The sequence below is a fragment of the Rattus rattus genome, chromosome 1, assembly GCF_011064425.1.
Source record: "Rattus rattus isolate New Zealand chromosome 1, Rrattus_CSIRO_v1, whole genome shotgun sequence".
Classification (NCBI taxonomy): domain Eukaryota; kingdom Metazoa; phylum Chordata; class Mammalia; order Rodentia; family Muridae; genus Rattus; species Rattus rattus.
The window spans coordinates 21,222,080-21,249,738 of record NC_046154.1 but is presented as its reverse complement, the minus strand read 5'-3'; the positions used below and the strand labels follow the sequence as shown (position 1 = coordinate 21,249,738).

The 27,659-nt window shown below is 50.8% G+C and overlaps 1 protein-coding gene across 1 annotated transcript in view; it reads right to left on the bottom strand.

Annotated features, from left to right (window-relative positions):
* Positions 1 to 27,659, bottom strand: part of Zbtb40 (zinc finger and BTB domain containing 40) — a 66,874-nt gene that overhangs the window by 4,077 nt on the left and 35,138 nt on the right. The window contains exons 5-19 of the mRNA XM_032895902.1: positions 22,940 to 23,094; positions 22,241 to 22,385; positions 16,463 to 16,655; positions 16,156 to 16,236; positions 14,741 to 14,877; positions 13,772 to 13,973; positions 13,160 to 13,293; positions 11,350 to 11,518; positions 10,585 to 11,043; positions 9,729 to 9,935; positions 6,891 to 7,055; positions 5,165 to 5,379; positions 4,100 to 4,262; positions 3,426 to 3,512; positions 948 to 1,174 (exon numbers count right to left, since the gene is read on the bottom strand). Of these exons, the coding sequence (XP_032751793.1) occupies positions 948 to 1,174; positions 3,426 to 3,512; positions 4,100 to 4,262; positions 5,165 to 5,379; positions 6,891 to 7,055; positions 9,729 to 9,935; positions 10,585 to 11,043; positions 11,350 to 11,518; positions 13,160 to 13,293; positions 13,772 to 13,973; positions 14,741 to 14,877; positions 16,156 to 16,236; positions 16,463 to 16,655; positions 22,241 to 22,385; positions 22,940 to 23,094 (2,739 nt within the window). The remainder of the gene's footprint in view (positions 1 to 947; positions 1,175 to 3,425; positions 3,513 to 4,099; positions 4,263 to 5,164; positions 5,380 to 6,890; positions 7,056 to 9,728; positions 9,936 to 10,584; positions 11,044 to 11,349; positions 11,519 to 13,159; positions 13,294 to 13,771; positions 13,974 to 14,740; positions 14,878 to 16,155; positions 16,237 to 16,462; positions 16,656 to 22,240; positions 22,386 to 22,939; positions 23,095 to 27,659) is intronic.

Here is a 27,659-nt window from a genome sequence, read left to right as displayed (position 1 = left end):
AGCCGATACGGCTTGATGTATTGATGTGTTTACGGCAGTGTCTTATGCGAAAGGCACAGCCCCCTGGCTCCCAAGGACCAGCCGGGATGCAGAGCAAGCGCTGGGGAGGAAAGTACGTTCAGCCCTGTGGCACTGAGGGCTAACTGGTGAGTTAGGTACGTGGCACAGTATTACTGCTGTAAACGCAACTACAAACTGCCTTTCTTCCCCCGGAGGATGGAGCCCTCGCCCACCCACAAGGCACCTTGTCTAGAAGCCGTTTCCAGACAAGCCGAAAGCAGAGAAGCCCTAGGTCGGGTGGCAGCAGAGCCAGAGTGGCTTACACCTGATCGGTGTGACAGCTGGACAGACAGACCTCCATTGGTCAACAAGCCCACCCAACTCTCTAGGAACAACTGACAGTTGCTGGTTTCTTGTCCTTTCTGCTGCCTGTGGCGAAGATGAGAACGTGGAAGGAGAAGGACAGGCTGGCTCCAACCTGGCCTTCCAGAGGCAGCTTCTCAACAATTAAGTGAAGGCACCGGCGTGGGCAGATGTGTATCCAGCCATCTGCAGTGGATTCGGCTGAGTCACTTGTGCCGATGGCCACTGTCCTCTTAACAGTGGACAGCCTGTGGATGGGACTACATTCCTCCTGTCCAAGAAGCACTTTTTTCTGTTAACCTTGCCCAACAAAGTACAGCCATCCTTCCCCGGGGCACCCTCCACATCCCACATGCTCCTCAGAGAATGTGTGAGCTGCAAGGAGAAACTGGTGCTGTTTTGTCAAATTCCTGTTCCAGGGTCTGTCTACCTAGGGGCCACCGACAGACTAGAGTTTCCTGTTGCCTAGAGTCTCTACCGTCAGGAGAGCCCACAGAACAGGACTGGATCTTGGGATCATGTGCCCTAGCAAAGCCCCAGAAACTTGTGCTCAAATCCTGTGCATCCAATGGCCCCGGACTCACCTGCACCATGCGAGAGGCAGCTGCCTGGGTCTCAGTGCCTGTCACCTTTGGGTGCTCAGACTCCAAGTGGCCATCAAGCTGGGCCTGGGAGGTGAAGAGCTCGCCACAGAGCTCACAGGGGAAGGTGCTTTCTGACTGCTTGAAGTGCTCTGTGGTGACGTGGTGCTGCAGTGCTCCAGGGAAGCGGAAAGTGGCCGCACAGTACAAGCACCGGAATGGCTGTGACCCTGAAGGAGGCAGGAGACATCATTTGGCTGTAGAGGAATGGTGGCCCAGAGCAGGGGAGGCAGAGGCAGGCACAGTGAGGATGAGGAAGCAGAGGCAGGGGGCATGAGGCTGACACTCTCTGCTCCCCATTACGAAGTGGCAGCTACAGAGCAGGCTGGGGCCCTCTGGCCACAGTGCCATTGGCAGTGGATTACGTCTGAATCACCTGTGCTGATGCCCACTGTTCACTCAACAGCAGACGGCATTTCTTCTGTCCAGAAGCACTTTCTTTCATGTTGGAAATTGAACTTGCTAGGCAAGCAACCTACCACTGAGCCATATTGTTGGCCTCAAGGACACCTTTTTTTTTTTTTTTTTTAAGAAGCACTTCTTAGGACTTCTGAATGGAATCAGTGGCACCCCACGGCTGCAGGCTAGACTGCAATCAGGAGCCATTAGCAGCAACTGTGGATGCACAAACATCAAGGCTTGCAGGTCTGAGTCTATGGCTTAGGAGAACATCTCTAGACAGGATGGGGCACACTTTCACCTCCAGGGTTCGTGTGGTCTAAGAGGGAGAAGGCAAGGAAGCACTGGCTATGTTCCAAGACTGGGCACCAAAAGCGGCCCAGTTTTATAAGGTGCTCGGGAGACTAAACCAATGGCTTCCTGTGCTCGGATGAAGCCTACAGCGTGTGCTGTATGTATTGACGCTCCGATGGAAAGGTAATACTGAAACAGACCCAAGGCTCCTCTGTGAAGCTCAAGTCTTCCTTAATTTGTTTCCTGTTTTCCTTTTGTACAAGTACTTGGGTAGGTAATATGATAACATCAGTATCAATAAGACTAAATGTGTAGAAACTACAAATACTACAGACTCCCAGCTGGCAGCCCCCTCCCCTCCCTTCCTGTGGCTCTTTAAAAATGGTTCCATTCCACACAGCCCAGGTGAGGAGCAAACCTGAGATGAGCGGAGCCATGGAGCCTCGGCAAGGAGAGAGCCGGAGACAACCACCAGTCTGGCACCAGGAGACCTGGACAAGGAGGTAGCAAGATGTCCCCAGTGGGCAGACCACACCCAAAATGACCCTTGTCGGGTGCCATAATGCATAAGCAGAGCGCAGCACTCCTGAGACCACTCCTGAGACGACCCCAGACACTCAGAGACCGCAGGGGTCACTAGGAAGAGCAAGTAAGTGGTGGAGAAGTGGAGAGAAAGAAGCAGAAGATGTGGGCCCAGTGAAGGGGCAGAACTGAGACTGAGGGGAGTGAGGAACAGCCTGATGGGAGCAGCTGGTGATGCCACATGGAACAATGGGGTCCTGGCCTGTGCTGCCACCAGGGGCCATGTCTGGGTCCATGGCCCTGCAGCAGCAGGGCTCAGTTACCATCAAAGGCCAGGCAGATGCTCCTGGTCTGGGCTGCTGCCCAGGGATATGCTGATGTCTGAGGGCTGTGCAGAACTAGCCCTACCCCTTGCCTGGGCATTATGGGAGAGCTGGGGTCATAAGAACAGGGGAGCTGACCCCGCCCCAGCCAATTGCAGTGCTCAGACAGTGGCCTGCACAACAGCCAGGAAGCACAGTATCATTGAGAGTTACAGGTGAGCCCACCCTGAGGGCATAAGTGTGGGAGAGCTGGCTGTGCCACCCATCTCCCATACCCCACCCCCATCCCTCACATGGCCAGAAGAGCTAGCGCAGGAAAGCTGGTGGCCAGACCCAGGGCTTTGAGGAGTGCACGAAGGGGCTGGACTTACAGATCTAAAACTATAGGATCTCCATGACAGTGAAACAACAGCATATCCTAGAGGAGTCCCAGTGAGATCCAGCATTGATAGAGGCCTCAGAAGTGTGGGAAAAGGGTCTACTGTGCACAGGACACACGGTGATATACCACAGCTTCCACAAGATTATTTTTCTATTGTGGGGGAGGTTGTGAGGGTGGAAGGGCAGGTACCAGGGGACAGGGAGATAAGTGGGACTGGGACGAATAAAGTGCCGTTCCCAAAGAACCAATAAAAAGTAAAACAAAGGTTCAATTCCTATTGATGGAAGCATTAGCAGTGGTGGCCCTGGCTCTCATACAGGGATGCCTGGCTGCGTACAGGGCCAGGTCTGAGGCCTTCCGAAAGCCTGGTACTGATGCGCCAACTTCCGGATGAAATGGAAGACAGGCCAGTAAAGGGGCTCAGGCTGCGCTGTACGGCTGTGAACGGTGGAACCAGGACTCACAGCCACTGTTGGCTCGGGCATGCTGGGGGCTACTGACCTGAATGCTGGCATTTGACGTGAACCTGCAGCAGAGCTGGTGTGGGGAAGAGCTCCTTACACTGGCCACACTCATGGAACTTCAGATCTGTGAGGGCGAGAGGACAAAAGGGTGGCTTGGCCGCAGCTGGAGGGGACAGGGAGGGTGAGCACCCTTGCCCCACACAGCATCTGCCCAGTTAGGAGCCTGTGTCTGGAGAAATCTGGGTAGCCTACTGGTAAGGAGTAATGCCGTGGCCCAGACTGTGGATGCAAAAGGGGGTGTGAGACTCAGGCGACAGCACGCAGAGTGCTTGGCTGCACATAGGAAATGCCCTGTGACTGACAGCCGCTGCGATTATCCCCAAATGTACCTGCAAGGGAGGTATTAATAACTTCTATTCTGAAGAGAAGAAAACAGACTGAGACGAGATGTCACCTGCCAAGGTCATGCAGCTGCTACGTGCTGGAGCCAAGATTCCCACCTAGAACCAGCTGCCATGAAACCGACACCCTGCCTTTTCAGGTACTGGCTGGGTCTCCTGAGGGCTCTATGCTAAGGGTCTGAGGACTAAAACTGCTGCTCCTGATGGGCAGCTGTGGCCTCCTCTGGTGTGCTAGGGAAAAGCAGAGGCAATCAGCAGTGCCTGGGCCGAGGACAGGAGTCCTCCACCCTCAGCTGCACCCTCACGTCACCTGCGTGCTCTGTTTTGATGTGCTTCTTGTGCTCGATGGTGTTGGAAAAGGTCTTGTCACAGGAGCTGCACTGCAGTGATGAGAACTTGGGTGACCGATGGTTCTGAGCAGCGAACACATCTGGGTGGTGTGTCCGGTTGTGGTACCACAGACCTGACAATTGCTGTAAGGCATTTGGCGAATGTTAGGCCCTAGAAAGTTTTAGTAATGAGAAACAGTTCTGAGACGAGTTTGTGGATCCAGAATCAGGGAGCGCTGGAGGCTGGAGTTAGTGGGGAAGCCCCTCACGCAAGCTTAGGAGGAGATGGAAAGATCTTCCTGGTAAGGCACCTGTCACACAGGGGAGTTAGGGGACTGGCCTAGGGCCACAGTAGCAAAAGGCCAGACTAGGACCAAGGCCTGGCCTGACTGGAGCATGCATGTTCTGCACAGGAGGCTGAATCTCAGTGCTGCTGAGCCCCAGGGTGTGGAAGTCCTGCCTGGACAGAGCCTGAAGCTGCATCCCTCTCTGGCCCCGGCTCTAGAAGTGCACTGGGAGCATTGCTCTACAAGTCAGCAGTCTCCTAGGGATCACACCCAGTCTTACGCCATGACGGCATGAGGCCTGGCCTGGCACAGAACTAGCCCTCCTCCATTTCTAAATGAATGGATTCCCTGCCTATACCTCAGTCATAAGTGTGGGATGGTGTTCTCTAGGACCAGCTTCTGACAAGCATGGCTTACTTCTGGACCTCCGTGTTGGTTCACTTTAACTTTAACTACACACTGATCTCCACAGTAAAACCCACACTCTTCCCTGAGAGACAGACAGCAAGCAGCGACCATACTGAGCAGCAACCCTGGGTGTGCTTTCAAATCCCCCTCCACTCCCCTGTGCTCTTCACGCCTGGAGTCAGCTGTCCATAGAGTGCCAGCACTGAGGGAGAAAACCAACATTCGCACCACAACGATGCTGGAACCTTCTGCTAATGAACACTTCCTGTCTGCTGGGGATGTAACCTGGGCCTCCACAGCCAATGGGGAGTAGGCAGGGATGGGCTCTGTGCTCCTGATGGCCAGGCTCACCTGATAGGCCTTGTTGCAGATCCCACAGCTAAAGGGCTTCCCTCCAACGTGGGTCACCATGTGGCGCTCCAGCATGGAAGGGGCACTGAAGATCTTCCCACATGTGGGGCAGGGGTGGTACTCCTTGGAGTGCACTTCGTGGATGTGCTTCCGGTGATCCTGCAGTGTGGAGAAGCTCATCCTGCATTTCTTGCAATCATAAGGATCTTCTATGTCTGCTTCCAGGCAGGGCATGGGGGCGGGGCAGAGGGAGACAACAGACAGCAGCAGTCAGTGACACACCCCACCTCACAGCAAGATGGAAGGCTGTTCAGACTTCCTGTGGGCCAGAGACCAAGGACCCCAAGTCAATGGGGCAATGATGTCGCCCTACTCCCTATGCCCAGGGAGGCAGGGCTCCTCCAGGCCTCTGGACTCACCATCTCCACGGCATCAAACTGCTCACCCCACCCCACCCACTTCCTGTCTTACACATCACACTCTGCTCCTCCTGTGTGCAGTGACATGTCTGGATCTTCCGTTCCCCACAGACCCTCTGGAGTGTCACCGCTATCTCCTGCCAGAGGCAGCAGGCGAACATTTCTTTGGCCCTCACTTGAGACCCAAGAGAAAAGCCTTTGCAGAGGTCCCTGGTGAATACCGGGCAGGCGTTCAGGAACCGTGTGTGTTGGCTCTCACAGCCCAGAGGAGGAGGAGGCTCTCGTGTGAGTCTTATTTTAAGGTTAGAAAAATCAAGAGAGCAGCCAACATCACGTCCAAGGATCTCATTGGGATTCCTGGGAAGAGGTCTCACCTATACACCCATGGCCATGCCGATTCCTCAGTGGGCCCTCGGAAATAAGAACTACTACTGATGGGTACACTTCCGCCATCTAGATGACAGAAAACATCAGTCTTTTTCTTAAAGCAACTTACAGCAAAATATTTTGATGATAAAGTCATTTGCCCATAACAAGGGTCCAAAGCATAAACCTGTGTGTATAGTAACCGCTGACTTAGGAATCCCGCTCAGCGGCCGCCTCCAGGAACACTGGCTAGTTTCCCCTGGAAATCCCAGGTCCACAGTCTTTTAAAACACTTTGATACAGTTCCTACTGGCCACACTGTGCTCAGGTCAAAGTGGGGCTTGGACGCTGGGCTTGTGTGAATGGTGCAGTCTAGGGTGTGAGAGATTAAGTCTGAAGAGTAAGTGTTCCCCCTTTTTGATAGTCCTACTGCTGGGGAAAGAAGAATGTCGCCATTTCCTGAGGTTGAGAAGACATCAGACACTGGCACTGGGTTAGAGCCAAACCCCACTTATCTAGAGGTCCACAGTGGCAGGAGTAGACAGTCTTGCTAACTCCTTGAGGACATGACCCGGGAGTCCTCTCACATGTTGAATACACAGGAGCTCAGGCAAAGCCTTTGCTGGGTGACTGACCAGAGCTGTAGACATGTTTACAGAGAGCATACGCTAACACTGTGCCCACAGCTAGAAACTGGCATGAGAAAGAAAGTGGAAGCAGGGGGATGGGAGCAAGGCACGTGGTATGCAAGAAACAAACGCTCGGAGGGTGACGTTTGGTACTGAACAGGGATTCTTCTTAAGGGACCGAAGGACTGTGAGTTTCACAGAACTGGAAGCAGAGGGTCCCATTGGTGCAGTGCTAACTCTGCTATGACCGGGACAGACCTCCTCAGTGCAAGTGTGGCCTGCGGTGCCTGACATGGCGGTTACAGTACGTACTGTGGAAGGTGTGCAGGTGGATGGAGAGGCCGTTGGCTTGCCGGAAGCCCTTTCCACAGTCCCTACAGACATACGGCTTGTCCCCGGTGTGGGTCCTCACATGCCGAGACAGCTCGATCGACTGGGCGAACACAGCATCACAGTACTGGCATGCGTACATTTTCCCTGCAAATGCACATGAGCGAGTGAACTCGGAAGGCACTCCTGCAAACAGAGCCAACTCGAAAGCACACACCAGAGAAATGTCACTGGCAGGTGACATTACCTCAGGCAATGTGGGGTAAGTCTGAGGTACTTCATCAAACGCACATTCCTCACAAGCACAGCCTATCACACTGTAGGTGAGCACAACTGGGTGGGAACAAAGCTCCTATCTGTGAGAGAACCTGTCTGTTTATTAGGCTTCCACACAGAGGAAGACCCCCTCCATTTCCAGCAACAGAAAGGTCCTTCTGTCCAGAAATGTGACTTAGATCTTGCAAAACACAGTTTGTTCTCCTTGCAAAACAGTCTAGGCTATGAGACCCTGGCTCACGACAGAACAAAGCAAGGATAACCAAATACCTAGTGTGGCTTTCCATCATTATAGGATAAGCTAGGGAGTCTGAGGGTCAGAGCCTTGCATGACCCACTGTAGTCAGTGCCCAGCCCAATTCCTGCACCTCCCATGTGCTTGAAAGCATGACTAGAGTTAGAGAACAGGGGATAAGGCAGTCTGGAGAACCAGCCTCTGCCACTGGGCCCCCAGCTCCCCCCAGGCCAGGAAGCTGCCACTGGGCAGGAGGGGCTCAAGACCAGCAAGTCCAATGCTAGGCCCCAGCCCAGCTAGAGCAGGTAGCCTCCTCCTTCTCATTTTACGACCAGGCTCTGAAGTAAGATTTGTACATGCGTGCACACATGCGTGCACACACAGAACCGGTTACTGTCCCCTTATAAGTCACTGCTGTGGCTGAGTCAAATGTCTTGTGATGACAGACTGTGCTAGCCTATCCAGGTGGCCTAGAGGAAGGACAGAGTCCAAGAAGGAGGCCTGCAATAGGTGCAGAGGCCGGAGAGATGTGGCCCAGAGTCAAGGCAGAACCTAGAAGCTGCACAGGTCAGGAACTGAGTCTATCCTAGAGTCCCAAACTGTGAATCCATCCCAGATGAAACCTTTAGCTTTCAGGACCCTTTTCAAAACGAGTTCTAACTCCCTGGTGGTAACATGTATTATTTTAAGTTACTGTTTTTGGTAATTCATGAGGACAGAAGAGAAAACCAAAGCTCTTTCCTTGGCTTCTAAGAAAACCCTGCAAGTCTTCACCTTTGACAGCCTAACTGAACACTGCATCCTAACAGAGTCCCTCATGATTCTGGTTCCAGCTCTCTGTGGTCCAAAGCTCACTGGTACTAAGGAGGGTGTGGCCCTTCTTCCAGATGTTCCTCTGGCTGGACTGCTCATCTCTCTGAGGGCATCCCTTCCCTCATGGTGTGAACAGCACACCCAAGCCCCATTCTTTCTCATCGCTCCCCACTGTTAGTTTCTTCCATACAATGGCTCTCTCCATTTCTGTCACACGTTTGCTGTCCCTCTTCCCGCTGACATGTAAGTGCCACAGAGACAGGGCAAGCATGTTTCCAACCATCTGTCTGCAATAACACTCAGGAGAACCACTCAGTAAGTCTGTTTGTCTGTCTTTTCTTTAGGATTTTTGAGACAGGGTTTATCTGTGTAGCCCTGGCTGTCCTAGAACTCGCTTGGTAGACCAGGCTGTCCTCTAACTCAGAGATCCGCTTGTCTCAGCCTTCCAAGTGCTGGGATTAAAGGCTTGTGCCACCACTGCCTGGCAAGCAAGTGTTTCTTGAGGGCCTTCTGTTGCCATTCACTGTTCCAAGTTCCCTGAGAGACTAGCAGCTCCGTCCTCCCAGAGCCTGCGCTCCACTGGGGCACTAACCAGGGGTGAATGAACCACAGTGCAGATGCCTAGCACATGGCGCACATGTGGAGAAAAGTAAAGAAACAGGTGAGGGTAGTTTCCACTAAGGAGGCCAAAGAGCCATCACAAGAAGGTGAGCCTGGAGCCGGGAAGAGGAGCAGAGTCTGAAGGGAGGAGCCCGAGAAAGGGAACAGCTCAGAAGCCCTGGAGGAAGAGCCTGAGGCTGGACAAGGACCCAAGGCATGCAGATGAGCGTGAGTGAACAGGGGTGGAGAGAGCAGGTGGCAGAGTGCAGTCAGGGCCTGAGCATGCTGGCCTGGCAGGCTGCAGGACTCACACTGCCACTGCAGATGAAAAGCCATCACGATGTTGAGCAGGGGTGTGGCATGCTGAGGTTTTGCTTTAAAGTAAAGGGGACTGAGACAGAGAGGCTGGGAGGCACTGAAACCCCCAAGATGAGGCGGTGGAGGCATAGCTACCCGCACCCAGGAGCTCTGATCCAACATTACTGCACTGATCCCCACCATGTTCTCCTCCACCATCCTGGGATGCTTCCCTGGGCTGATGCACTGACAGCAATCCACCTGTCTCTGCCCTGCCCCACCCCACCCCAGCCCTTAGGCCGGCAGTTACAGAGGCAGAAGGATTCCAGGCTAGTCAGCCAGCACTCCGCATGGCCCGCCCAGAAGCACCCGTCAGGCCTTTCTCCTGCTTCAACTCTAACCTAAGTGCAAACAATTGCCGGCTACACATAACTGATCACAAAGTCCTAACGCTGCTCCAGCCTGCTCTCCAGGAGCCTCAGGGGTGCTTTCTACAGCCTGTGCCAACAATGGTTACCTCTGCCTTTGCCTCCCTACCTAGGGTGCCTGCCTCAGCTCCCCCAGTGGCCCTCTGCAGGAAGAGGAAGGGTGTCCCTCACCTTCCGAGTGCTTCTTCTTGGTGTGGTAAGCCAGGGCCGAGGCCTGTGTGAAGGTCATGAGGCAGTGCTTGCACATGAACGGGCGGTCCCCGGTGTGGAGGCGCAGGTGGTTCTTTAGGGTAGAGTTGGCTGCAAACTTCGCCCCACATTCCTCACAGGAGAAAGGTTTCTCGTCGAAGTGCTCCGTCAGCTTGTGGTACTGCATGCCTAGGTAGGGGGACCAGGCCCAGAAGAGACACTGCAGTCAGCGTGAGGAACCGGCAGGAGGATGCCCAAACAAGCTGCACTCGCCAGGCTCATGCTTCACCCATAGGAGGCCAGGCTACCCCAGCCCCAGCGTCCTGCCATGACACTCACATGCCACTGGTCCTGATTCCCAGTCATCTTAGCCTGGCTGAATCTGGCACAGAGATTTTTTTAGCCCATCTTCCCCATCAACCCTCTCTTAAAGAACTCTCCACTCACGAATGAGGAAACAAAGCTCATTTTTAAGTTTCATTAGGTTACCTGACATCTGGGGCAAGGCAAACTGATTTTGATGTAACGCCCTGGGGTTTTCATGTCAATGAGTAGATGGGATGTGGGTGTCAACAGGCAGATGTTAAACATCTGGCCCAGTTAATATGAGTGCCAGTGTGGGTGGTGCTAAGCACTTAGTTCTTCTGTCCTCACACTTGCTAATAGCACAGAGTGTGGCGAGGAGCGTCCCTAACAGTCGGGACAGCGCCCGTGCTCTTCTCAGGAGACCATCGCGCCCTCTGTGAACCTGTCTTAGTGATGAAGACACTCATGGCGCACACACTGCCAGGCCAGACCCAAGCAACAGCATCTGCGGCCCGGCTGCCTCCGGACGTACCTGAGGCGTGGGCGAACTCTCTTCCGCAGAGGTCGCACGTCACTGGCAGCCGCTTCTTCTTCTTCTTGGGAGCATCGGGCTCTGCACCCGCGCTGCGGGCCTCGGGCTGCTGCCTCCCCAGCTCCTTCTCCGAGTCCCTGGTGTCACTGTCACCCTTGCCCTGCACCTGCTTGCTCTTGGCCACCCGGCAGCGCTTCACGTGCACCTTCAGACGGCAGTAGAAATGGAAGCTCTTATCACAGGCTTTGCAGACGAAGCTCTTCTTGGCAGAGTCTGGGGAGGCAGAAGTGTCTTTCTCCTGCCGCTCTGGCACAGGCTCAGGTCCCTGCTCCTTTTGTTCCATGGCCTGGCCATCTTCTCCGGCTGTGTTGGCTGCCTCCTCCGTTTTGTGCTTGGCTCCAGGGTGAAGCCCGTCGGTCACCTTCCACCTCTCCTCTGCATTCTCCTTGGTAAGGAAACCTGCACAGGAGAAGACTCATGGCTCCAGGGCTCGGCTGCTATTATGCTGTGTAACCTCTCTAACACACTCTTAGCGGAGACGGGAGATTAACTGATCCTCAGGAAACTCAGAAGTAATACAGCTGTCCCCTCCCACTGAACACAGACAGCACGTGTCACACCGCGCTCCTGGCCGTTAGGTACCAAGAGCACATGAAAGGAGCAAACCTCCCGAAGCGCGAGCGACATCCTCTTACATCAACTGTTTCTTCTCCTCAATATAGAAAGCGCCCTGGGGTTTAGCAGACCCCAAACCCTGCTTCTTACCAACAAGTGCCAACTCCTGCATGAGGGGCTGCAGGCCAGGGAAAGACTTGTGGACACTGCATAGGAGGTGACAGACCACAGAGGCTGAGACGGATTTCTCCATGGCCCTGCTCAGCACCACTCTCAGGGAGGCTTCAGGGCTCACCGTCTCGGAGGATATGCTCAGCATCTAAACGAAAGCCAGACACCAGGCTGTGTTAACATCAGACTCTCTCCATGATCTTCAACATCAGGGCAGAAAATTGAATTCTAGAAGACATAGCGCCATCTTTAGGTGGTTTGTATTTCTCTCTGAGCATGTGGAGAACCCTGTTCCTGTTTTTCAGAGGATAAGAAAATGAGCAAAATGCAAACCAGTGAGGTGCACACCAAGACGTGCAGAGAACAAACGGAGGCACCCGTGTTTCCTGCAAGAATCATGGCTCAGCACCAGGCACCTCCCAAAAAGCCTTTCTGAGCACAGAAAGCCTGGGGGCCGGGGGTGGGGTGTATAGGATTCTAGAAGTGAGCCCAGGAAGGGGGTGCTGTAAAATCCCAGGAGTGAGCACGGGGAGTCTGTGGGGACGGGTATAGGCTTCTAGAAGTCAGCACGGTGGGGGATGGCAATGAGCTGGCTGCAGCACTTGGTAGCAGCTGCTTCTGTAGAGATCAAGATAATTTTTCATAATATATAATTGTCTCCACGTCTACAAGTAATTCTGCATGAAGAGTGGCTTCGTATTTTTAGACACTTAGATGTACCCTTTTAAACATCATTTTCTTTCATAAAGAAACTCAGCGTTTTAAAGCAGGTTCAAATAGGGGCTTTAAAGAGGCCAGGAAAGTGATTTCAAAGCTGTCCTCTTTCAGAATGCTGGAGCTATGGGCACACTGAGAAAATAAAGCCAGACTGTCACAGATGGCCACATGGAACCTTCACTGCGAAGACATTTTACTTTCGCTCTTTTCAAGTCTACCTAAATAAACCTGATGTCCCTGCAGGCAGGCAGGAGACTAATTAGTGAGGCTAAAACGATCAACTGCAGAGGCCCCAGCTCTGAAGTGCGGCACTCTGGAGAGAGGTGGGCAGCTGAGCCTTGCCTCTGGAGCTCTGTGGGAGCCGAGCCACCTCCTTCCCGTCTGAGAGGCAGGCTGAGGCGGGGCTGTCGCCGGTGGGGATGGTTAGAAACTTGCCCCTCTGTCTGTGTGGATCAAAAGAACCTCCAGGTGCACCTGCAGTTGAGCTTTGTTCCTTTATCATCCTTCCCTGTTCTGGATGGACAAGACAGGGTTTGGCGTCTCTTAGTCTTCCTCGGCCCCCGCCTAGATTTTCTGGGATGCTGGTCAGTGTGAGATGCCTCACGGATTGAGCTGGCACTGTCTGCTGCCCCAGATGGGCAAAGCTTCGGTCTATCTATGTTTGCCTTGGCTCTTTCAAGAATTAGAAGAAAACGCATTAGGACCAGCTTCCTACGTCTGAGACCAGCTGCTTGTGAGAGCACAGTAGACAATGGTCACCATCTCAACTGTCCCAGCCGCTCTAAGATGTGCCTGCTGGGGTTGGACACTGTGTTCACCGCTTACTCACCAGTGTCCTAGATGGGAAACACAACAGTGCAAGCCTGAACTCTTCTGTAAAGGGGGATGACATCACCTGCCACTTAGGGCCGGGAAGCTAACGGGTGAAGGTGTTCTGAAGAGCTAGTGACGCGGACGCACTAGGCGTGCAGTAGGCTCACTGCAGAGAAGGAAGGCGGTGCCAGGCACCCACCGTGCAAAGTTCTACAGAACTCCATGCCCCACAAACCTCCACCTGTCCTCCACTGCCCACCTCTTTCACAGTCTCTGCCAGATGCTCTTCCTCTGAAGAAAGGTGTTCACGCCCCACTGTCTGCTGGATGGCCTCGCGGACCAGCTTGCTATGCCTCAGGATGGTTTCCAACACCGTGCTCTCTGGGGCAGTTACTGAAAGAAAGGGAGGCCGGACGCTCAGTCAAACCGTGGGCACTGTTTTCTCGTTTACCTCTCCACTCCACTCTTCACAGACACGGTCCATCCCTCTCCTCCCTTGGGTGAGGTGTGAGCAGAATGGCTGCCAGCACAGTAACACACAGTGACATCCCTGAGCACAACTGCTTGCCTTGCTTTTCCCTTGACACAGGCCTTTGCACGCGTGTACCTCCTCATGGTCCCATGCATGTGGATGCCGTGCCTTGTTTCAATCACGACTCACTATCTAGCTCTTCAAATACCACTTTTCTGAACGCACTCAAATCCTTTCTTCCTGCCTTCCTTAAACACATAGCACCTTGGTCATCTATGGTCCCACTGTTGCTCCTGAGGGGAGGGACATGGGTGGCGACCATAAGAGAGTCTCTTACTTCCTAGGGGTCGACATTTCTTTCTATAAGGGAAACACCAAGGCAAAGGGAAGATGGCTCACCTGCCCGGAAGAAAGCCCCAGCGCCAGGCTCCCTCTCTACTTCCTCCAAGAGCAGGTTCAGCGGGCAGGTCTCGGTCTCTTGAGCCGCTAACAGCAGCTGCCAAATGGCCGCTGCAGAGACAGTCTGCCTTTCCAGAGCTGCTGACATCAGGGAACTGAAGCCACCCGAGCCAGAGTCCTGTTTCACGAGGGTCTGCATGACCTTCAAGATGCAGCACAAACGTAGGTGTGAAACCCTGGCCCTGTGTTCCCGGAGCAGAGGGCTTCTCAGATCACATGCACTTTGTGTGTCAGGGTTGGGTGTGGAGTCAGGGACAGAGTAGTAAGAAACTTATTTATCATACAACATGCCCTTGGTGTGACTTTTAACATACACTCACACAAAATAATTTTAGCTGAATGGTGTGTGTGTGTGTGTGTGTGTGTGTGTGTGTGTGTGTGTGTGTGTGTGTGTGTGTGGTGTGCATGGTTTTTAGGCAGGATTTCCCTGGACATCTCGGGCTGACACTGACTTCATAATCCTCTTCCCTTGGTCTCCTTAGTGATGGGATTTTAGGCATGTGTTATCAAACACGGATTCAGGCAGATTTCTTATTTGTAACAAAGTTCTTCATTTGTTCTCATAAATGCCTTTCTTTATGACTACAGAAATGTCAACTATTTAGGCCAGTGAGGTGTCTGAGGTGCTGGCCACCAAGTCTAATGACAAGTCAGTTTGATCCCTATAACTCACCCAGTAGGAGAGGACTGACTCCTGCAAGCTGTTCACCCTACAAACTAAATAAATGAAATTTTAAAATAAGAAACTGCATTGATTGTATTTAGCACTTTCCCTTGGAAAAGCAGTCACCTTCTAGTTCTCCTTCTTGGCATTTCCCAACATAGCCGTGTATATGTATTTATAGAAAATGGAAATGAGTGTTTATACATAGTCGCATTTCCCCTTCTGGCCCCCTCCCTGCTGCTCACCTCTCTGTCTCCGGGGGCTAAGCTCTTCAGCCGTGAGATCACCTTTAGCAGCACCTGGCTGTCTATGAGAATCTCAGACAGGTTTTCATGGTACTTTCTCAACAGCTCGGCTCCGTAGGCATCAGGGTTGGGGGAGGCTGTAAGGACAGCAGCGGATCAATAATGCCTGATGCACCAAGGGCAGCCCAGGGCTTCTAAGACAAGAGTCACAGACAAGTGAGAGAGGACAGCAGACATGAGCTGCTTCTGCTGTGAAGTAGAGTCCTGTGGCCAGCCTGGGGCTGCACACACAGGGTTCAGATCTCCTCTGGTCTTACAGAATCACCAGTGCTTCAGGGTTGTACAAACAGGCTAGAGGGTGGGAGAAGGCAGTGACTGCCCAGCAGGCGGGTAATGAGGACACTGCGTTTGTAAGAGGCTCTGATGCACAGACTCCGATGTACACATTGTGTTCTTCACAATGCCCAGGGGTCACCAGTCAAGGCAGGGCCCGGGAAGACGAGGGCAGGCTGTCCAGATACCCTGGAGCCTATCTGTCAGCTACTTTCTTAAGTCAGACTTCCTAAAGGTAAAGAAAGTACAAGCAATCTGCATGCCCCGTACTTTATATATAGTTATGTTTTTATTTTCCCCTTTGACCCAGTAAATCCCCCTCTGGAAACTAAGTCCAAAATATCCTGAAGGCGAAGGACCACTGCCACTGTAAAGGCCGGTGATGAGACTGACTGTAAGGCAGCAACTAGTACTGCTGAGGGCCTAATATGTGCCCAGCATTTCATTAAATGTTTAACAGGTGTCATTTCACAACAGCCACAAAAATATACGTGACGATTCTTACACTCATTCCAGGGACAATGGGGTTTATAAAGTGAAGCTGTGTGCTTAAGGTCAGACAGACATGGGTGGCACAGTGGCCTCCAGTCTTCCCATAACACATCTGCCCAGATCAGGGCACATGTAACACTCCATGCACAGCTTGTGATAGAAAAGTACACTGCCTTCAAAGGAGACTGGAGTATTCAGAAATGCAAGAGAAGGTTTTAATGCTGTTAAACGGGGCAATCGTACAACTAAAGGCTAAGGAATCACCCGGCACCACACCCAACATCACCGTGACACTGACTTGGGAAGCAAGGCAACACCTATTTTCCTCTCCATTTTGGGAGCTGCCCCACTTTAAGCATTACTATAAGCTAGAGGAAAGCTCCCATTTCTCAGAAATCCGTTTTTTTCTGAAAGCTATCTTGGCCATATCTACTCTAGGATAGGGACAAAGAAGTTCCAGCTGGGCTAAGAACAGAAATAGGGTCGCTTGCTCCCTCAAGCTAAGGGACACTGGGGGAGGGGAGGGGAACCTGGGGACTGTAGCGCACAGCTGGGTAAGGGGACAATCAGGATTTGAACTTGCCACTCACATCCATCCACACTGTCCGCTGGAATGCACAATCTCTTGGGCTCCTCTGTCCATGCAGTTTCACGGGTAGCTCTGGTCAGGCCTGTAGGAGGAGGGCTCATTAATAAATCCGAACCACAGAGACCCTAGGAGGGAGCTTAATAGAGAAGAGTCCTCAGATTCCAACTGATCTGCGACAGTGAGCTTGCTTCATAGTGCCATTTCTCAACGCGTGTCTCATCTTCCCAGCGTGGGGCCAGAAGGCAGCTTTAAGCTGTGATTTTCTGTACAAGCAGCTCCTGTCCAGAGAGCGAACAATTAGCTGGTACCTGTGGTGCCAGGTGATTCCGCTACTTTCTGCAAATTCTCCAGCAGGAGGCCCAGGTTTGGGAATGCTGTCCTCACAGCCTGGAGGAGTTTTACCAGACTCTTGGCAGGCAGGGTCTTCTCTTCCGTCACTCTGTGCAACAAATTCTCTATCGTCTCCTTGGGTGTTCTGCCCTCACAGCAGATCTGAATCACCTGCAGGGGGATGCAATCAAGCAGACACCAGTTACTGCAATTCAAAATGAATCTGACACACTGCCGGAAAAACCAGCAAGAGAGCCTTACAGGATGCCCTCCTCCAGCCCTCCCGAGTGGGTCTCTTGCTGGTGTGTGTGTGTGTTTGTGTGCGTGCGTGTGCGTGCGTGTGCGTGCGTGTGCGAATGTGTGTGTGTATATGCATGCGTGTGTGTGTGAATGTGAATGTGTGTGTGTGTGTGTGTGTGTGTGTGAGTGTATGTCTGTGTGTGTGTTGGGGTTGACAGGTTCCAGAGAGGAGAGACGAAGGGAAGGCGTGAGTGAGAGAGAACTGAGCCAGGCACAGGAGACTCTTGCAGCCTGACTAATTGGCAGTGAGGGTGTTTTTCTTTATACAGAACACAGTAGGCAAGGAGGGATTCATGCTGTTCCAAGAGATATAGATCAGATCATCTTTATCCCAGGACACATGTTTAACTTCCTCTTGTATGTCTAGTTCAGTCATCATCGATAAACCGTGACAGAGCAGAGTTATCTTTTACAAATCATCCCCCCTCATCAACCCCGGAACCCAACTTCTAAGTATCCAGAGGCATGTTTTGCCAAAGCAAATGTATATGGTAAATGACTGCCCGCTCCCAGGCTGGCGGCTCTTGTGGTTTCAAGGGCACTAAACAGAAAGAAAACCTCCAAGCCAGCCCAGGCAGACTGCCATGTCCAGAGCGGTGTATTATTAACTCTTAATGCTCAGACCAACTGTCATTAGACTCAAGAAAAATCGTCAGGCCAAAGCTGCTGCAGTCATTAATTTCAGGTATAGTACAATGTTTATATCTTTGCAGAGTTTGTATCTGATCTTGGTATTCTTTTCTTCCTAGGCCATAGGACACCACAATGGCACTGCATAAGCTCGCTTTTCTGAGGGAGGCCGACACCTCATTCTTCTATCATTTTTTCACATAAGCCCCTGTGTATGGCAGTGATAAGTCCAGCCAACTTGACTTTGTTGCTCTATCTTTTCCTGGAGGGGTATGCTATGTGCAGCCCCCAATCTTATATGTCACGTAATCACCTGAGCGTACAGCAGGAAGAGGCTATTAATCTCATCTGCTGACCGCCCCTCTAGCCCACCAAATCTTGTTGACTTTTCAGAGTTTACTTTGTTCTGATTATCTTGCTCCTGAGTAAGTACAGGGGCAGATGTTTCAAGAGTATCTTGAAGCCAGAGCCTTCTAAGGAGATCTCTGGGGTTTTCACGTGAGTTGCAACCTCCAAGATGCAAGGAAGACCTTCAAGTAGGGCCAGACAGTGTCATCTCCCTAAGAGCGGGAGGGGTCCTATGCTCAGGACTTTCCTGGGGAAGCTCAGAAGCAGCGCTCCTGGGAGAGGGCAGAAATGATTCATGAGGAATTTCCCATCAACCCAATATCCCCAAGTTGTACAAATATTAAAATCTCCCCAAGTGTGCAACATGCTGCAATGAAGACTAAAAGTGAAAGCCGGCGTGACTGCAATCGGGGCGTGCAGCTCAGCAGCGCTGGCCCTTTAGCAAGCAGCGTGCTGGCTCTATGGCTTTCGCTGTGCCCGTCTCTAGCCTTGCTTTCTGTTATAGTCCCTTCTCTTTTCTGTTTAAAAACAAAAACCAAAAAGCCTCACTCTCCAAACAAATAGCTCCGTGAAACTCTTCCCCAGCAGCAAGCCTATGTGCGGTCTGCTTCCAACCGCTCGCACTGTTGAAAACCATTTTAGAAGCAGGACTGGCCTAGTACTTGTTATAGCCCAGGTTGACTTTGAACTCATGGCAATCCTCTTGCTTCAGCCTCTCAAGTGCTAGCCCGCTGAAAGCACCTCAGATCTGGCTGGTGTGATCCAGTAAGTGGTGCACATCTGACCAGCTCTTTGGATCCTGTCTGTTTAAGATACTAAGACTGAGAAATGGGTAGGCACTTTTTATGGTTTGTATATGCTCAGTCCAGGGAGTGGCACTATTAGGAGGTGTGGCCCTGTTGGAGAACGTGTGTCACTGTGGTGTGGGCTTTAAGACCCTCATCCTAGCTGCTTGGAAGCCAATATTCTGCTAGCAGCCTTCAGATGAAGATGTAGAACTCTCAGTTCCTCCTGCACCATGCCTGCCTGGATGCTGCCATGCTCCCACCTTGATAATGGACTGAACCTCTGAACCTGTAAGCCAGCCCCAATTAAATGTTGTCCTTATAAGAGTTGCCTTGGTCATGTTCACAGCAGTCAACCCTAAGACAGCACTTACCATTGGTAAAATCCTTTTCTATCTCTGTTCTATCGTCAACTCTGTTTATTTTCTTCTGCTTTCTTTGAATATTCAAAAACTTAAAAGGATAACAATAAACTATTCTTTCAAATTATTTTTCTTATAAAATCTTTCACTTTGTTTGTACAGACCCATCTTACTATGCAGCCTTGGCTCTTCTGGTCCCTACTCTGCAGCCCAGGTTGGCCTCAAGCTCAGGGAAATCCTCCTGCTTCAGCTTCCTGAGTACTAAGATTACAGTGTGTGTCCCTAGGCTTTGTGTGGTTGTTTTGGTTTTTGTCAAATTCTTTTCGTGTATACATGCCACACTCCTGTGCTGTGTGTGTGTGTGTGTGTGTGTGTGTGTGTGTGTGTGTATGTACGTGTACGTGTGTGCATGCACTCACTGTTCATGCAAACACATTGGGTGCCCTGTTCTATCAATCTTGCCTTTATCTCTTGAGACGGGGTCTCTCACTGAACCCACATCTTGGCTTGCCAGCCCCAGTGATGCTCTATGTGCCTGGGGCTCCAAGCACAAACGATGACTTTGCCCACTTAATGCATGGGTGCTGGGACCCACACTCAGGCTCTCAGGTGCATGCAGCTGTCTTATCCACAACCCATCTCCCCAGCCCCGTGAGTCTGTTATTCTCCAGTTTTCTCATTCTCAGTGGCCTCGTGTTTCAGCTTCACTCTAGCTGAACAGTCCCACTTCCCCTGCTCCTTCTTGGTTTATCAATGGACTTTCTGAGCGAAAAGGCCGTGGGGCTCTAGTAAAGATGGTGAATAATAAAACACGTGACAGACACTTTCTGCTGCCATACAATTACTTCTTTCTTTTTAAAATTTTTTATTTATTTTAATATATGCATTGGTGATTGTCTGCATGTGTGTCTATGTGAGGGTGCTGGATCTCCTAGAACTGGAGGTACGGACAATTGTGAACTTCATGTGGCTGCTGGGAGTAGAACCCAGGTCCCCTGGAAGAGCAGCCAGTGCTTTCAACTGCCGAGCCCCCTCTCCAGTCCAAGAGACGGAGCGCAGTGTAATACGCATAGCATGGCCCTTACGGAACCGGGAAATCAGGAGACTTCTTCAGTGTATCTGATCCACAGCTCTACACTGACTGATCTGTGAGCCTTCCTCTGGGAAACGCCTGCTCTCAGGAGACAGTCAAGCAGATCCGTCATGCCACAGCTGCCTTTATCAAATTAGCTCCGTTCTAAAATAATGAATTGAGCTTTAAAACCAGTCATTTTTCCTTGGATAATGTCTAATGTCTATGGTAGATACTGACTAAATGAACCATAATTTAAAATTTAAGAGCTTGTATTTAAAACGTGTAGGAACCTCAGCAGCAACCCATCACTCTTAAGCAGCCTTCCGGTGCCCAGTGAAGCAGCACAGGGATGGCTCCTAAGGCCACACTGACCTCAGCTCTGGATTTTCATGTCCTGTGACGTTGTCCCCACCTGCAGATGAAGATAACCAAACCAACTCCTGCACTGTCCTTCTGTGGTTTCTGTGAGAGGAGGCTGGCTTCCAGAGTCCAGCGTGACTGCTAAGGACGCATGCGCACCTTCAGTACAGCAGTGGCGAGGATGCTCTCAGTGTGCTTGGGTCCAGAAAGCCCAGCAGAGCCTCAGCCTCAATGAGCTCACGGGAAGCAAAATTCAGGACGCTGGAAGCCTTGAACATCTCTCAGCAGACTGTTAGGCAGTGAGCCAACAGCAGCTACAGGAAGGGCTGTGCTTAGGTCCTGAAGTAAGAAATTGTTGCTTCTCAGTTTTTACAGAAAGAAGTCGAGGCTTTCACGGATAAAGCACAGAAAGCGTAACTTGATAAAACAGGTTCTGATAGGTCTGGTGCTCGTTCCCCATGGTGCCTGGAAGCTGTGGCCACGGCCGCAATACTCTCTTCTACAGCGGGTTGGGCCGGGCTGCTTGAGTCTCCCAGGAGCAGCTGCTGTTGCTGTATGACCCCAGCTTAAAAAGTGTTCCTGTGATTTGCAACTAATTTAAGTTCTGCCACAGCCTGTTTTGTCAGGAAAACTGAAAGTGACAGAGGAAAATGACAGTGTGGTCTATCCTGCAGCAGAGCAGAGAACTTGACCGATCTAAGTGCTGTTTTACAGCTCAAAGTCCCCTTTCAGCCTAGCTCATCAGGGCAGGGCTGGGAGGAATAATCAGTGAAATCTTTCAGCAGGGAATCAGGGCTTCTAGTGCAATGAGCAACATCCCAAAGCTGAGTGCCTAAAATTTCCTCTAATCTGAAATCTCAGGAGGAAAACGCCGGCTCATTCTCCACCACCTCGGCACTGTCTATGACGCTTACAGAACTCTGATGCATCATCACTGCCGAAATACACTTTTGAGATTAAAAGCTGCCCCACCTATCTGTCTGCCTAGATTCTCAAGCTAAAATGACTCAGACAGACGGACCCAGCACACTACGAGCCCAGTGCTAACACATCAGCGGTTCTGAAACATCTCTCCTGGGCATCTAAGTCACTCTGGAGTTTGAAGAAGCAATGCCACAAAAATTCTCTCTCCCCACCCTTTCTTCTAGACAGACATATTTTTAGCACAAAGTTGAAATCGATAATACCAACAAATACAGTTATCTAGTTGCCCCGAGAACTCATGCCAGCAGTTTTATGAGGGTTTTAGCAGCTAGCTGTTGGGAGAATAAACTGGTGTGACCTTCCTGAAGGGCAATGTGACAATGCCCACAAAAACTTTTATGCTCCATTCTAAAACTCCATTTAAAATTTACCCTAAGGAAATAATATCGAAAGTCTGCAGAGCTTTGCCTGCAAGGATGTTCCCTGCAACGTCATTTACTGCCACCAAAATATTGGCAACAAATGCCCAAGAGTGAGGAGGGAGCGAGGCGTGGGAAGTGGTAGGACTAGACACTGTAGAGAGGTTCGGGGTAACAGAGGACCATGAGCTGTCACTGCCCCCATCTCAGGACCCAAGGAGAGGGAAGTCCCTAGCAGGGCTCTCTCACTTTTTTTTTTTTTTTTTTTTGCTTGTTTTCCTCTTTATCTCTATATTACCCATGTGTCATTTCTACAAGCAAGAAAAGCATCATAATTACAAATGTGTCTGAACAGTCAACTCTTGCTACAGCTGCTTCCAGTGAAGTCAGAGCCCCAGCCGCAGTGGATCAGCCGTTCACCCGTCTGCCCAGCTGCCATGTGTTGCAGTGCATGGTGTAAGCTATGGCAAGAAATGAACGGAGCATGGGACAGGACCCTCGGAGCAGCCAAGGTGATTACTATGTAGGAGGCACAGAGGAGCCACACAGTTACCCTTTTTTCCGAGTCTGGCAGGAATTCCTCCTTGGCTGTTTCCAGGAACTCCACAATAGGTCTGAGCTGTGTTACACACTGGATCAGGTCCTCTTTGTGTTCTAGTAACAGAACAGACAAGGTCTTTCCCTCTCCTGCGCTCCCTGGGGGAGAAAGAATTAGAGACACACAAGAGAAGCTAGTCAATTTGAAGAAAATGACAGCGTGGTCTGTCGAGAGAGATCTAACAGAATAGTAAAGTGCTTCTGTGCACCTGAATGCAGAATCACTTTTGGAGAGGAAAATACTTTATTATTCTGTTTAAACTCTATGAAAGGAAAAATGTTTCATTTATCTGTCGAAATACAAAGCTTCGGAGGCAGCCAGAGGTTAACTTCTGGTAGGCAAGGCCACTGCTTTGTACCTAACCTGAACGAGAGCAACTCCAGCCTTTAAGTGCTGGCTGCGAACCAGTCACTTGAGGCACAGCTTTGGACGTGCGGCTTTTTGAAAGGCAAGAAGACGGTGGCCTCAGCTGGTTGAGGTAGCAGCCTAGATAACTAGGGCAGGAATGGAGACGCACAGGAACCTCTGCATATTTAACATGCAGCTTCTGGGCTGGCACAAGAACCTATATGAAAGCCACCAACGACACACATTACTGGCTGAAACTCTAATCTGGGTCACCCAGGTGGTCAGAAGGCCCTCCTACCTTCTGGCTCAATCTGAGACACTTTCTCTGCAGGTGTGGACTCCTGGCATAGTCTCATCAGAGACAGGGCCACCTGCACATCCAGGCTCCCATCGTGCACTTTGTCCAGGATTCTCTGGAATGCTGAGCCTCCTCCTTCGGCCTTGAGACATTCCATTACGGTCTGTGAACCAAGCACACACGGAGAGATTAATTGCCTCTGAGAACGACCTGTGTAGCGTGAGGGCTCTGACACCTTGACCCTCACACCTCTCCATCAGCCCTTTACACCGTGCCAGTTTGAAGACAGGGCAACTTAACCAGCCCAACCTCCACAGGCCCTCCTCTCCGTGGCTCTCCTCTGCACCGGACACACATGCTGTAGCTGTTTCATTACTGCTTTCTACACTTTAAGAAGGCTGCTATATTGCTTCCAGGGCTCTACAGCCACAGCAAGAAGCACAGCCTGGCACATAGTAGGCGTACAGAATACTTTTAACAAATGCAATGCACTTCTTGCCTAATTATACCTTCCTGAATCTTATGACACTGGGTGTTTCTCAGGCAAGGCTATCTGAATTTCAAATTGAATGAACTGTCATTTTACTATTTGAGAATGCAATTAAAATCTGCGAGTTAGGAAAAAGAACACTTTAAGTCATTTACATTCTGAATGATAGACTATTTAGAAAGACATGGGCCTTATTACATTTAGCTATATTCTGTAATAAAGCTAACAATGTGTTGGCTTATAGGTGCCAGCTGTCAGAGAACATGATTCTCATATTAATTACCCCATGGTAACGCTGCTTCTGCTCTAGGAAGGAAAGTGTCAAAGTTTCTTCTGGAACCAACACTCACACACAGCCTGCCTTGCCTCTCAGCGCGTGTCACCTGACCTTCCAATATCACTTGGCATCATCAGCCTTGGTACCATAGCTCCCTGACATCGGCAACACTGAAGCACTGTGGTTAAAAACCCGTGTCTGTGGCCAGCCACTTTCAGACTTCTCCCAAATCCACAACCACAGCAGGATCTAAGACTGGCTTGAAACATTGTTTTGAGGAGACAGGGAACTGTCACACAGTCTTGCTGTCCCCAGCCTCCTGTCAACTCTTTTTTTTCCTCCCAGACAATCCTGTAAAAAGGCCCAATCTCTAGTCCTCTCTTCCAACCTAGAGCCACACAAATCTGTGAGATATGCCTTACATCCAGGTCTCAGAGTCACAGAATAAATGAGTATTTTAGTATATACATGAGGATTTCTTATGGTTTCTGTTCATCTCCAAAAGTAAGCATGGACAAAACTTAGGTCAATAATCCTTCCTTGGCTCATAGCACTTGCTGCTCTTGCAGAGAGCCAGAGCTCAGTCCCCAGCATCCATGTTGGGAAGTCCACAACCACCTGTAACTCTAGTTCTAGGGGATCCTGAGGCTTCTGGCTTCTGCAGGCATCTGAACACACACTGCATGTGTGCAGGTACACACATCAAAAAAACTACATAAAGATCTTACTATAACCTTAGGTAACCTATCTTCTACTTAAAAACAAGGAACAAGAAATAAAGACATCGGGTGAATGCTTAAACCCTCTTTGGCCAAATTAGTTCAACTTCCCGTGCTTTTGTTAGTTGGTCTACCGTCTCTTTAGAACACCGCTCACTGACAGCAGTAGGAACCCTGGGATCAAGAGCATGAAAAACAGCTCCATGACTTCAGCATTCAGATATCTACACCTCAGGCTGAACCACGTGACTTACTTCTCAAGATGAGACCATGGTAAACCTCTGGGAGGTAGGTTACTATGCTCTTCTGTCTGGACCATGAGCACAGGTGTGCATGTGACAGTGTAAGCACGGACTTGCTCTGTGCACCTGTTGTTGCTCTCTGCCTTGCTCTGGGAGGTGCAAGCCGCCATATTTGAACTGCCCTAGGAAGAGGTGACTAGAAGAAGGCACAAGTCCAATTGCAGCAGAGTGTGGTATGAAAGCACACCTTCTGGAGCTTGCTAAGGGCCTGGGGACAGCATAGAAGACACTCTGCACTGAGCCTGGAGACAGCAGTAGCTGGCTGATACTCCAGCTACAGCCTTGTGAGACTCAAGTCAAGGACCAGCCAGGTGCCACCCAGACTCCTGACTTGCAGAACCCGTGGGATTCCAGGCTGCTGAATGTTACAGTGAATCTCATACAAGGAGAGTTAGCTCGCAGTTGTTCTTCACGACTAACTCCCTGGGTAAACACACTGCTTCCTCTATTTTCCTCCCCCCTTTCCTTTCTTACTGATATCACACAGTCGCCTTATTCTATCCCAGGCCAGGCTGCTTCCTTTGTTCACCTATGGCTCTCTGAATAGTTCAAATTCTCTCTGGGCATCCACTGTGTCTGGCATTATCATCTGAGTTGAGGGGAATGGAGTTCCCACCATCAGTGGCTTCTGAAGTGCTTCTCATTATCCTCTCTGCTGTCTCTCCCTTTGCAGAACTACTGAGCGGTGAAATTAAAACATTTGTTAACTTCACTGCTCAGCAGTGGTGCTGGCTGACCACCTGGGAGGAGAAGCAGGAGTGGGCTGATGAGGGGGCAGGCCTGTCCTTCATTCCTGCACTGAGTGGGCATCCACATCAGAGCTGGCACTCCAGGCTTGCAGGCCGCCTGCAGGGCAGCCAGCCCTTCCTGCAATAGCAGCTGGACTCACACGGCACGGGAATGCCAAGAGGGTGTGCTATGTTGCACGGGGCTGCAACCACGTAACAGAACTTAAAGATTCCAACAAAATACAACCTTGTCATCTTGATTCTTAAGGGGTTAAAGGTACTCCAGTAAATCCATGTTGACATATGTTCACATGTAGTCAGTGTTACCAAGTGAGATGCAGGTGGACGTATTTAAAGATGAGGTAGTTAGTTTCCCTTCTCTGACACAGGAAAACCATCCAATCTGTCCCTTCACTCAGGCTTTTCTCTGGACTTATGCGATTATCTCAACTGTTTCCACCCAGGCCTTTTATATTTGTTTGGGTGACAATCTTGTGCACTAAGGCTCTCTCTCCCTTTGATGTTGAGAGCCAGGGGGCAGAAATAATGATGAAGACAGGGCTGGGTGGAGCTCACCGGTAGGGAGCCTGCAGAGCATCCTCAATCACTAGCACCAAAATAAATGAAAATAAAGCACAATACAGACCATAATAGTTTCACGTCATCCTAGCCTCAGTGTGGACTTGCTGTGTACTTTACTCCTCACGCTATTCCAAGATGCATTCCTGATGCTCTAGGTGGGCACGGAGAGGCTAAGGAACTTGCCGAAGGTGACAGGGTAAATGCATCTAATCTGGATGCTACTGGACTTACCAGAACCAGCACTGAACACTGAGTGGAGCATGGGCAACATACACGCCATCTTTCTTTGTCTATGTGATTACTCTGGAGACTGGTACGCAGCAGGCACCCATGCCAGGTTTAACTGAACCTTTCCCTATGACTGCAGCCTTTCTGTAGCTGTGGGGCCCAGACTTGCTGAACCAATGGTCGAGATCTGCAAAAACACCAGCTGCCGTTCACCTCTCATTGACCTGTGTGAGTCACCCCAGCCAATAAGCGCTGTCCTTAAGACAACAAAAAAGCTGTGCCAGGGGACAAGGCAGAGCAGGGCCACCCCTGAGAACATCAGATTCTCAGAAGGGGAAACTAGCTTGCCTTTGACATGCAGCTGACGGAGAACAAACGCTACTCGGCCTTCAGTTCCAGGAGTCTTTCTAGGACATAAAGCAAAGGTGAATCAGGCAGCCCAGAGATTAATAGTGGAAAAGTTAGCTCCTTATTCTTGACAAAGAAAACTTTGCTATATACACAATTAATTAAAAGCAGGGACATGGCTAGGAATCGAGGAGGAAGACAATTAAAAGTTTTGGCACAAACTGAAGAAAGTGTGGGCTGGCCTGAATCATGCTTTAATCAGCCAGAAGTCACTGCTTGCTTTTTCTCACGGTAGTGGCTGTTAGACTGGGCACCGACTGGCAGGAGGTGCTTCACACGCCTGCCCCAGAAGGCCCGACATGATCAGTTCCAGCTGTGGGACTGAGTGCAGTGCCTTGCCTCACATGTTTCAGCGATCATTGCTTAGGGAATGGCTTTGCCGCCTTTCATCGGGTAGCTTGGGAGATAAAGCTACCAGGGCACCAGGAGCCCAAGTCCTTCCCTGAGCTCAGTCCAGGTCACTTGTATACCCTACATCTGTGTCTCAAGCAGAACCCAGTGCCACTCACCAATGGCAGCAGGACTCAAAGACCAAAGTTTTTAATGGCGTCAAGTTACATCACAACGGAAACAACAAAACATCCAAAACTCCTTGGGAGCTTAAAATGTACGAACAGGAAAAACAGCAACAGCAATGACAAAAGCCAAACCCTGTAGCTGTACTAGAACTTAAAACATGCTGTTCCAGGGAACACTTCTTGAATATTCATGGTGGGAGCCTTACAGCAAGACTCCACCCAGGAGCTAGCTAGCCTCTCGGAAGGATGTCTTCCCGCTGCCGGGCTCAGACCAGTTGCTCTGAGAATGTCTGCTGAATGAAGGACACTTTTCAGGACACAGGCATCATGTTCTCTGTCCTCACTGTAGGAGTCTGGAGGTTACTAACCTCAGCAGTGTTTCTCAAGAGTGGTCCATGGCCCACAGGTACCAGGGTGGGAGCCCACTGGGGATCTTGCTAAAGGCAGATTTCCAGGCTCTACACAACCTGGGACTC